At 30.8% G+C, this 10,850-nt stretch overlaps 1 protein-coding gene across 1 annotated transcript in view; it reads right to left on the bottom strand.

Annotated features, from left to right (window-relative positions):
* The window catches only part of ry (xanthine dehydrogenase rosy), a gene marked incomplete at its 5' end in the record, with an annotated part of 62,479 nt that overhangs the window by 7,003 nt on the left and 44,626 nt on the right, over positions 1-10,850 (bottom strand). The window contains 6 exon segments of the mRNA XM_067050944.1: positions 1,682-1,849; positions 2,875-3,129; positions 3,217-3,331; positions 3,848-3,975; positions 5,083-5,211; positions 9,123-9,300. Of these exon segments, the coding sequence (XP_066907045.1) occupies positions 1,682-1,849; positions 2,875-3,129; positions 3,217-3,331; positions 3,848-3,975; positions 5,083-5,211; positions 9,123-9,300 (973 nt within the window).

Raw genomic sequence — 10,850 nt, 5'->3', positions numbered from 1 at the left:
AAAATAAATAAATATGGTTTTGTTTATTTATGTTGTTCTTTGCTGACCGCACCCCCCGACAAACTTCTTCAAGTTTTTTAAAATCTATGTGATTTTGTAAGTATATTTAAGATTGTCCTTGAGGATTGCCAAATTGGCTGAAATGTCGGAATTATAAAGAAATATAGATTGTTTTGAGACTGAAATTGGATAAAATTAATTTTATTTAAACGATGATAGTAATTTTATAAGAACAATTTCTTGTCTCCTACATTTAGCTTGCACTCCTTCCTCACTCAATGACATAATTACACTCTCACATAAGAAAGACTAAAATAGAAGTTTGTTTTTAGACAAATGAAGAGAACTACTGGGGATGACAGAGCAGACGGGCTGGAATATGTTATCCAGGATGATAAATCAAGAGTTGACTTTCAGTATAAGCAAATACTTCTAAGTAGTTATTTTGTTGATGATTTTTCAGTATTTATTTTCAAGTAAAATTTTGCTCTTATTTAATTGAAAACATACTTAAAAGTAAATATGAAGAAGGTGGTCAAGGTTGCGGTCAAACGAGAACTTAAATAGTTCACAACTATTTATTATCCGATGTTTCGCTCCATTTTTTAAGGCTTCATGAGGACTAGAGAAGAGAAGAAGAGAAAGAAATTTATTCATTCATGCTGCCCAAATACATCAGGTTGCCACATTACACAGCATACTGATCAATCCGTGATCGGACATATATAAATTACATATTTTTATATGATATAATATAATGGATAGATAACATTTAAACATTTTGAAATTGTAAGGTAATAAGATACAAAAAGCTAATTACGATAGTATTAAAATTATATAAAACTAAGGGAAAAGAAAATTATATACAAACAAATGAAAAAAAAAAAAAATAGTATTGATATAAAATAAATAATGATAAGAATATAAAATATTATGCACACTATAAGGTTAAAAATGTACAGGAGAGACAATAACACGCAAAAACAGAAAAGTAGATATGAAAAAAAAAAAATTAACACACTAAAAGATGGAAAATAAAGAAGTAAGTTGAGATTTAATGAAGGTTGAGAAACAATAAATAAAAATAAAATTAATAATATTAATAAATAAGTATAGAACAAATCAGAGCCACCCGCCTTTTCACGTTGATAGCTTTACAGGCATTGATAGAAAAACAGAAGCGTCGAGGAGTGGAAAGGAGATGACGTTAACGGTTTTATTTCTATTTTAAAAAAATCGCATATACAGGAAAGAGAAACAAAAATATGATGAAAAATGAAAAATAATACAAGAAAGAGATATAAAAAAAATAAAATAGGTCTTAACTATTTTGTCTTAGATTAATTTTTATTAATATATTCTTGTTTGAGAGTGGTCTAGTTTATTTAAAAATAAATAAATATGGTTTTGTTTATTTATGTTGTTCTTTGCTGACCGCACCCCCCGACAAACTTCTTCAAGCATTAATCTACGGTCAACTATCTACATCTCATTATTTAAAAATAAATTTGATCCTTTTTTTCTCAACTTTATTCTTTTCAAAACCTTCCAACGTTTCGACCCTCAGGTCATTTTTCTTCATTCTTTTTTTAACACAACCCTGACCATCTTCATGATTTGAAAATTATTATTGCTTCTCTTTAAATAAAACAAATATACAAAAAGAAATATATGATATTACCTTATTTGTGATTTCGTCAACACAAGCCATTCTGATTTTGGCAGCAGTTGCCGGAGAATCCAACCTGAAATATCCTTCGAGGCCTGATTCACTTCTCGCTGCCTTAATGGCATCTCTTATTGCGAAGAATATGGATGAAGATAAAAACAATGGAGGCTCACCGACTGCCTAGAGATCAATGGAAAGATATCGTAATGAATGCTATCTAAGCATAATACATTGTAGAGATATTTTAAAATCATATATAAATATTAACAGTATTTTTTGTGTATGGATAAGTGTAGATGTGAAACATAGTGCTGAATTAGACATTAAACTAATTTAAAAAAAAAATTAAATCTGTACCATGACCATCTGTAACATGTCAGAGATGCAGTACTTTGTTATGAAGTACTGTTATATATTTATGTAATTATATATGGTATTACATATTTCTATTTATAAATTTTAAAAATTTATTATTTATCAACTGTGCCAAAAGAGCGAATGTTTTGCTTTTACCTCTCGCTTTGCTGTTATTCAATGCATGAAACCAATATTGGTTATTAATTCTACTCTTGTACTCTCGCAGAATGCAGTACTCGATTAATTTTAAAATATTCAAAGTAAAATGAATCTGAGTAAATGGAAAGCATAGAAAGCACAGAGGAGATAGATAATCGAGTACTTTTTGTATTCATTAATCATCAAGAGAAATACTGAATAAAGTACTCTGTACTTTGCTCTTACTATGAGTCCATCATGCTCTTCACAAAGTAACTCTCTTGTCAACTCTTACTAAACCAAATTCCAAGAGCCCAAGTAAAATTTTCAATTTATAGAAAAATTTGGGTAAAAGAAAGTATCATTATGGAGATTAAAAAAAATTATAAGGAATTAAAAATGTAGGAGCCATCATATAAAGAAATGAGGTGACTCATGGAAACTCAAGCTTATGAGAAATTAAGATCCTCCGAAATTGGCATAGTGGGTCTAAGGGATTGTTTTATCATAATTTTCATTTTGGATTATAGAATCACACTTTTGAGTTTAGAGGTTAAATTTTATCTATAAATGCACTGGTGGATCACAAAATATTGAATTTTTAGAAAAATTGAGTTTCGAGTAATAGATTTTTTTACTGCAATTGACATAATTTGTTTAGATTTTAATTAAAATAAATATTGGTTTGTTAAATAACTAGCTGAATTTACCTTAGAGGAATAGATGGCACGAGGATTAGGAGCACCTTTCAGAAGAGAAACATTAAATTCAGCTGGAATATCTGCAAATCCAGGGATCTTATACATCCCGGGACCTCTTGAGTACAGGACACCCCTCGGGGAGTAAATAGACTCCTCAAGGGTAAAGAGGCCGTAGCCCTGCATGAAGCCACCTTCGATCTGGCCTATATCGATCGCAGGGTTCAAGCTCTCGCCCAAGTCCATGACTATGTCAGATCTCAGCACCTTCATAAAGATAATAAAGAATATAATAATTCTCTCGTATGAAGTTTTATACATATAAATAAATAAAGAAGGAATAGGGAGGCATACCTGATGATCTCCAGTCAAACAATCGATCTCAACTTCAGCACAAGAAGCACCGAATGTGAAATAGTTGAAAGCCATTCCTGAATTCTTACTCATGTCGTACCCAATATCAGGTGTTCTGCAATCGATGTTAATTTTATTTAACATAAAAAACAAAAGTGTAATTTGTTTTGGATAAAACAATAATAAATATGACAAAAACACATTAACAAATTAAAATATCTTACATGGGTTTTACACAATTCTATTAAAATGGATCAAGAATATTAATTCCTTACACAAAATAAGTTTGTACAATATATAGCGATAGGAATCACTAAGGGGAATTTTTAATAACACTTTTCCAATATCTAATAATTAGTATAGGCACAGCTCAGAGGAGCTCTTAATTTGAAATCTGCATATCAATTTAAATTATCGAACACAAATTTTTATATATTAGTAAACATTAAATGTTGAACCAAAAGTCAAGATTATTAAGCAACTTCTTATAGTAAAATATTGAACATTACAATAAATAAGTTATTTTAGAAATTTTGTAATCAATCCTAAGCTTTCATAAATTTTTAATTCACATGATTATCCAGCTTTGTCAACTCGGAATGAATAATTAAAATAAGCATAGCTACATAACCTGTAAAATCCACTCGCAGCAAGTGAAATCCTCGCGAAATAGGCAGCTTTCACCCAATCTTCCCAAGTTCCTTTAGGGTTTGCTTCTTTTATGGGTTTCAATCTTTCATTAATAATATCACAAGCTGCCTGAAATGTAAATATTATTATATAATTAGATTTCACATTACTAAATATAACATGTGAATATTATTACATAATATTTTCAAAATAACCATTCATAATCACCCCTTGGAGATTGGCTGGTATATCACCAAAAATCATCATAAGCCTAGAAGAAACATGATTTCTATGATGTCATGCCCCCTTACAATGTGATGAAGGTGGGCTAGTTCACCGTCAGGGATAGTAAGTAGGTCAGTAAGAAACATGAGTACCAAGTTTTTCATCAAACCCACCCGAGTTGTTCATAATTTCTAAACGGCTGATAGTTAAATTTTCCACGAGAAGTAGCTCAGTGAGTAAGGCATATACCCTTATCTTCTTGGCTTGAGTTTGAGTTCGGCAGTAAGAGATAAGTATTTATTTTTTGTATTAGCTTGGCCTACACTGGCTACAGTACACAGGAGACCATCCCTCCTAAGGCAGACTCAGCCTCTATTAAGTGAGTACCTTTTTATTGGGATTCACTTTTATTTCATGATGGCCCCATGGAATAAAAACTCGACCTTCCGACTTATAATAGGTAGGTATTCTGCAGGAACCACCCTATATGGATAGTGGGCAAAGAGTAAAAAAAAGAAAATCCTATCGGGAGGATTTAGGTTTTGATGGAGTTCAGGAAGATGAATTTTTTAAGATGACTGTTGGAGCTATTAGCATTTTTTTTATAGCAATTACGATTCTGGCAGTACACTAAGTTTTTCATGAAATACAAAAATGTTTAGATACAATTTTTGTCTTTACCTGACTAATACAGCACTGAAAAGGGGAGCAGGGTGGTCTAGAGGTAAGGCACTGTGCTACTAACTCCAAGGACCCAAGTTTGAATCCGGCTGAGAGAAATAATTATTTATTTTATTACTGTAGTTGTGAGTCAACCTTATGGTGTCCCTCCGTAGTCCACCCAGCCTCATAAAGTGGGTACCCTTAATTGGGGAAAAATCAAGTGGTCAAGCGAGATTCAGATGAAATCACCTCCTGGCACAACCATTGGTCTAGTAATTTTACTAATACATCCATTATATTTAACATAAGTAGTTGAAAAAAAAAATTAATTTTGATTTCAATACATACCAGAACAGCCATTCCATTCAAATCAGACCCAGCACTAGCGGCAGTTGGTGAAGTATTAGGAACTTTATCAGTAGACGTGTCAGAAATGTGGATGTAAGTGTCAGAGATACCAAGTGCTTTACTTGCAACCTAAAATTTATTTATTCTTTATCATTACAAAAAAACAACATTATTTTATACAGTAAAATACCTATGTGACATATTTGAAAATTTCTGAGAGAACTGTGTTTCAATTATCATTGCAAACGTAAGCTAATAGCTGATTTCTAACTTTGATATATGTTAATTTATCATTCAGTATTTTTAGAGGAGAGGCATATTCATTTAAGTAGGCTTTTTTGGCGTAGCAAAGAAAATATAAAACCATATTTAAATGAAACAATACTAAGATAGCAAAATTTATAGATATACCCACTACAGTTTTGGACCAACATTATTAATTGTTGGAGAAGTTTGTCAGGGGGTGCGGTCAGCAATGAACAACATAAATAAGCAAACTTTAGTTTAGTTTAGTTTTGTTTTTTCATGTATTTTCACCAAAGAGCAAACTAATTAACTTAATCATGTATATAAAACTAACTAATTTCATCATTCAGAAGTAATGTAGACAAAAATATTCATTTCAAATAGTCATGATGGCGGCGTGTGTCCTTCCGAAGTCTGTTAAATTGCTATTTTGAGCTGGTGGTTTAAAATTTCTTCAACTTTTGTTTTTTCTATGCCACTGCTATAGTGCAAATTAATCCAGGAGAAAATAGAAGAGTACAATTATCAATGAAGTATCTATATCTTAAATCATTGAAAGTAATCAAAACGGTTGTGCTACAATCTATGTTTGCATCGACTATCGAGAGTTGGTAACAGTCAAAGGAAGAAAGCTCTCTCTTACTTTCGATCACAGGAGGGGTAGATGTATGGAGTGCTGAGGTTGTGACCACTCTTTGTCTACTGGCAGTGATAGCATTTTTGTAAGAAGATAACAATAATCAACAGTAATCCAAGAAGATAATATAATTGGTTAGATTTCTCAATGTAGGATTAAACAGATTTGTAAAAGTAGCCATTAATGCATTTAAGTGTAATTGTGATCCAATTACATTTCAACCTGAGTTTCAGGTCTTCATCAGGGGTTATGGCATAGAAGGAAGGCCTACAACTCAGTTGTAGGGGTGATTACAACTCAGTTGTAGGCCTACCTTCTACGCCATAATCCCTGATGAAGACCTGAAACTCAGATTGAAATGTCGGCATAAAATAAATAAATATGGTTTTGTTTATTTATGTTGTTCTTTGCTGACCGCACCCCCCGATAAACTTCTCCAATCATTAATCTACGGTCAACTATCTACACCTCATTATTAATTGTTTTGTGAAATGAACACCTTCCTTGTAATATCTTTATTTTCTTTAACATTTCCTATCAGTAAGTTTAAGGTTTTATATTGTAAGAAGATAGTCCAGGTGACAGTCAATAAAGGTGTCAAAATAGTAGAAAAAACTATTTATTGATAACTATTGTTTTGCCCCACTTAGTCAGGGCTGTCAGATTGAGACAAAGATGACAACTCAAAATGGCGCCAGCTGTCATCTTTGTCTCAAGCTGACAACCCGGACGAAGCCCAGCAAAAGTTGGTTAACAATAAATAGTTTTCTTTTACTATTTTGATAGCTTTATTGACCGCCACTAGGACTATCTTCCTACAATCTACTTCATACGGTCAACTATCTTCTTCCAATTTAAGGTTTTATGTTTCAAGATAAAAAAAAAACGAATAAAACTAAATATGTCTATTCAGCATCAACAACTGTTCTCAGAGGCTGCTTAGATAAATTTTAGTTTGATAATCCTCGAAATTCGACATCATCATAGAACCTATTTTCCGATTTGTTTTAGGCTTCATATAATGTAATATTTAAGATTTATTAAAATAATTCTAAGGGATTTAACTAGCTTTATTTTTCTCAGATCTAAAATTAATCTTGATGCTGACAAGATGTTTAAATTTTTAAATTAAAAATCAATTAGAAATGCGAATTTTATTTTAAATTATTTAACATCATTTACTCCATCTGAGAGCAGATTCTCTAGACAATTAGATCACAATTACACTTAAATGCATTAATGGCTACTTTTACAAATCTGTTTAATCCTACATTGAGAAATCTAACCAATTATATTATCTTCTTGGATTACTGTTGATTATTGTTGTCTTCTTACAAAAATGCTATCACTGCCAGTAGACAAAGAGTGGTCAAGACCTCAGCACTCCATACATCCACCCCTCCTGTGATCAAAAGTAAGAGAGAGCTTTCTTCCTTTGACTGTTACCAACTCTCGTTGGTCGATGCAAACATAGATTGTAGCACAACCGTTTTGATTACTTTCAATGATTTAAGATGTAAATATTTCATTGATAATTATACTCTTCTATTTTCTTCTGGATTAATTTGCACTATAATAGTGGTATAGAAAAAACAAAATTTGAAAATTTTTAATCCACCTGCTCAACATAGGAATTTAACAGACTTCGGAAGGACACACGCCGCCATCATGACTATTTGAAATGAATTTTTTTTGTCTCCATTACTTCTGAATGATGAAACTAGTTAGTTTTATATCCATGATTAAGTTAATTAGTTTGCTCTTTGGTGGAAATACATGAAAAAACAAAACTAAACTAAACTATTTATATTTAAGTTGAATGGAATATGGTCCGGGTGCGGTAAAAAAAACTTAAATAGTAAATAATTACACTATTATTATTGAGCCAACGTTTCACCCCACGTTGCAGGGCTTTGTCAGGGCTGAAAAAGATATAAACACTTGACATAGTAAAAAGAAGAAAAAACATAAATGGAAAATAAGAAGGGTATACAATGAAAAGTAAAATATAATAAGAAAAATTAAAGGTTGTAAATAGTAAATGAAAAGGGTAATAGTAACAGATAGATAAGAGATAAAGTAAGAGAAGAAATATTAAAGAAAGTAAAAAATTAAGAAATGAAAAAAGAAAAGAATAAAATCAAATGATGATGATTTTTTTTATATTTACTATCCTTCCTGTTTCATTTATATTCATGTATGTTATCTTTTAATTTATATTCATGTGTTACCTTCTTAAGTGTACTAATATTAATTACTTTATTATTAATTTTCTATTATAATTTACACTTCTCTGTATTCTCACTCATTTAGTATATTGTCTTTCTTAATCACTTACACATATTGTATCCCATTATTTTATACTTTAATTTTCTATTACTTTTATACTTTAATATTTTTTTTTGTAAATATCTCTTCTCCCTCTCTATTATGTATATTACCATTTATTGTTTACCTAATTTAAATTTATTTTTGTTATTGTGGCACGCTAACTGCCATCCCCACTCCTCCCAATACAAACGGCTCACTCTGTCTTTGGCTCCCGTCAAAAGAGGTATGAATTCTGTCACATCATTTGATTTTATTCTTTTCTTTTTTCATCTCTTAATTTTTTACTTTCTTTAATATTTCTTCTCTTATTTTATCTCTTATCTATCTGTTACTATTACCCTTTTCATTAACCATTTACAACCTTTAATTTTTCTTATTATATTTTACTTTTCATTGTATACCCCTGTTATTTTCCACTTATGTTTTTTCTTTTTTTTCTTCTTTTTACTATGTCAAGTGTTTGTATCTTTTTTAGCCCTGACAAAGCCCAACAATGTGGGGCGAAACGTTGGCTCAATAATAATAGTATAATTATTTACTATTTGAGTTTTTTTGACCGCACCCGGACCATATTCCATTCATCTATACACATGGTCAATCAATAATCTTCCAGTATTTATATTTAAAAAATAACTATTAATCAAAAAAGAAGATTTTTCCATAATGATTCTAAAATGCCTTTCTATTTGCTAAATCCATATTATGGATAAAATTGTTCTCCGTAGATGTCTGTTATATAGAGGTTTTACTAAGAAAAAAAAATCCGTCCACTGGCTCAAAAAAAATTGTTTTAATAATTATTTTATAGAAAAAAATTATTTCCAACCTGAATCATCTTAGTATGAAGGCCTTGCCCCATTTCAGTACCACCATGAGAGAGCAGAACTGATCCATCAGTATACACCAGAATAAGGGCACCAGCTTGGTTCAGGAACAAAGTGGTAAAGGATATGCCAAACATTGTCGGCACGATTGCGACACCACGTTTCCTCCATCTATTACACCTGTATACACAGAAAGTTTAATATTTTCTTATATTACATGATAAAACACAAAGCAGTTTAATGTGAAGATTTTAATAAAAGAAAGATGGTCTAGGTGTCATAAAGGAAGAAACATAACTACAAATAGTAATTAAACTATTTATTGTGAGTCAAAGTTTTGCCCCACTTTGCAGGGCTAAAAAAGATATAAACAACTAAAATATCAAAGTAAGAGAATAGATAAAATGAAATAAAAGTAAATTATCGTGTAGCTATAAAAATTTTAAATATGTGAAAATTTATTTAAAAATTAACAAAGTAAATTAAAGAAAATAAAAATAAGATATGCAGCAAAAAAAACAACAAATAAAAAAGTATATAAAAAATAAATATAAAATACAGTACACACTAAAATACGGGAAATAAGAGGTGAAAAACTGTCTCATTTTCCAGCAGGCTCTTGTACTACCAAGATCCTTACTGTCCGATTTCTCATATTCAAGTAAGCGCCTGTCCAATTGATAGTATAGGGGTCTTCATGATTGAAGTCATTTATGTCAGTAAGAGTTTTGAATGAGGACTGTCGGTATGATTGACCCTTAACAAAGTATATGTATTGTAGTCATCCTTGCTACATACTTATATAAAATAAAACAAAACAGTAGGAGTGTTTATAGCTAATGAGTTATTAGTAAAATGAAGATGATCCGAGTGCGGTTAAAATAACTCAGATAGTAAATAAATAATTTATTGTGAGCCAACATTCCACCCCACATTCCAGAGATTTATCAGGGCTAAAAAAGATACTGTAATATCCTCTTTTATGAGTAAATAGTTATTTTTTATATATAAACGGTTTTTAATATGTTTTTATTTTGTATATCATTTCAGTATTGTCTATTTGTTATATTAAATAAAAAAAGCAAGCTAATCAATTTCGTTCAGTCAAATATGGAGTGGAAAAGATCGTTAGAAAAGCCAATATGGCGGCACCAGTCCGAAGTCCGTTGAATCGCAGCCAAGTTGAGCAGATTCAAATATTTTAAAAACTTTATTTAACTTCCCATCATAATTGTAAATACAGTAAATTTAATAAAAAATATAAGTTAAGAATAAATATTAAAGAAAATTATTCATAAAGGAAATCATAAGAAAAAACTCAAAACCGTAGTGCTAACTAACACCTAGAGAAGGGAAAGGAAGAAAACTTGGTTTTTGGGATTCATTCATTGCTTAGGCGGGAGATGGATGACATCGCCTAGAGGCAGGATGTCCAGAAGATCTCTTAGCTACTCTCAGTGGTAGACGTCTTGAAAAAAGAAGACATCGAAGAGTCACCCAAGAAGAATAAAGGACTCTTTGTTTAGATCATCAAACAACACACTTCAGTGGATGAGAAGTGAGGAAAAAACTGTAAGAGGACCAATTCTTTATTTTGTTAGTGTTTGTTTACTGAAATATCGTCAATAGTCAGTGTTTGTTTGATGAGAAAATCATCAAAAGAAGATTCTATGAAATTGGTTAGTTTTGTTCTACCTAAAATTAAATATATTTGTATAACTATAAATAAT

The sequence above is a fragment of the Halyomorpha halys genome, unplaced genomic scaffold (genome assembly GCF_000696795.3).
Source record: "Halyomorpha halys isolate HHAL.00 unplaced genomic scaffold, Hhal_1.1 Scaffold142.1, whole genome shotgun sequence".
Classification (NCBI taxonomy): domain Eukaryota; kingdom Metazoa; phylum Arthropoda; class Insecta; order Hemiptera; family Pentatomidae; genus Halyomorpha; species Halyomorpha halys.
The sequence above is the reverse complement of the archived record's forward strand: the minus strand, read 5'-3'. Positions and strand labels throughout refer to the sequence as shown.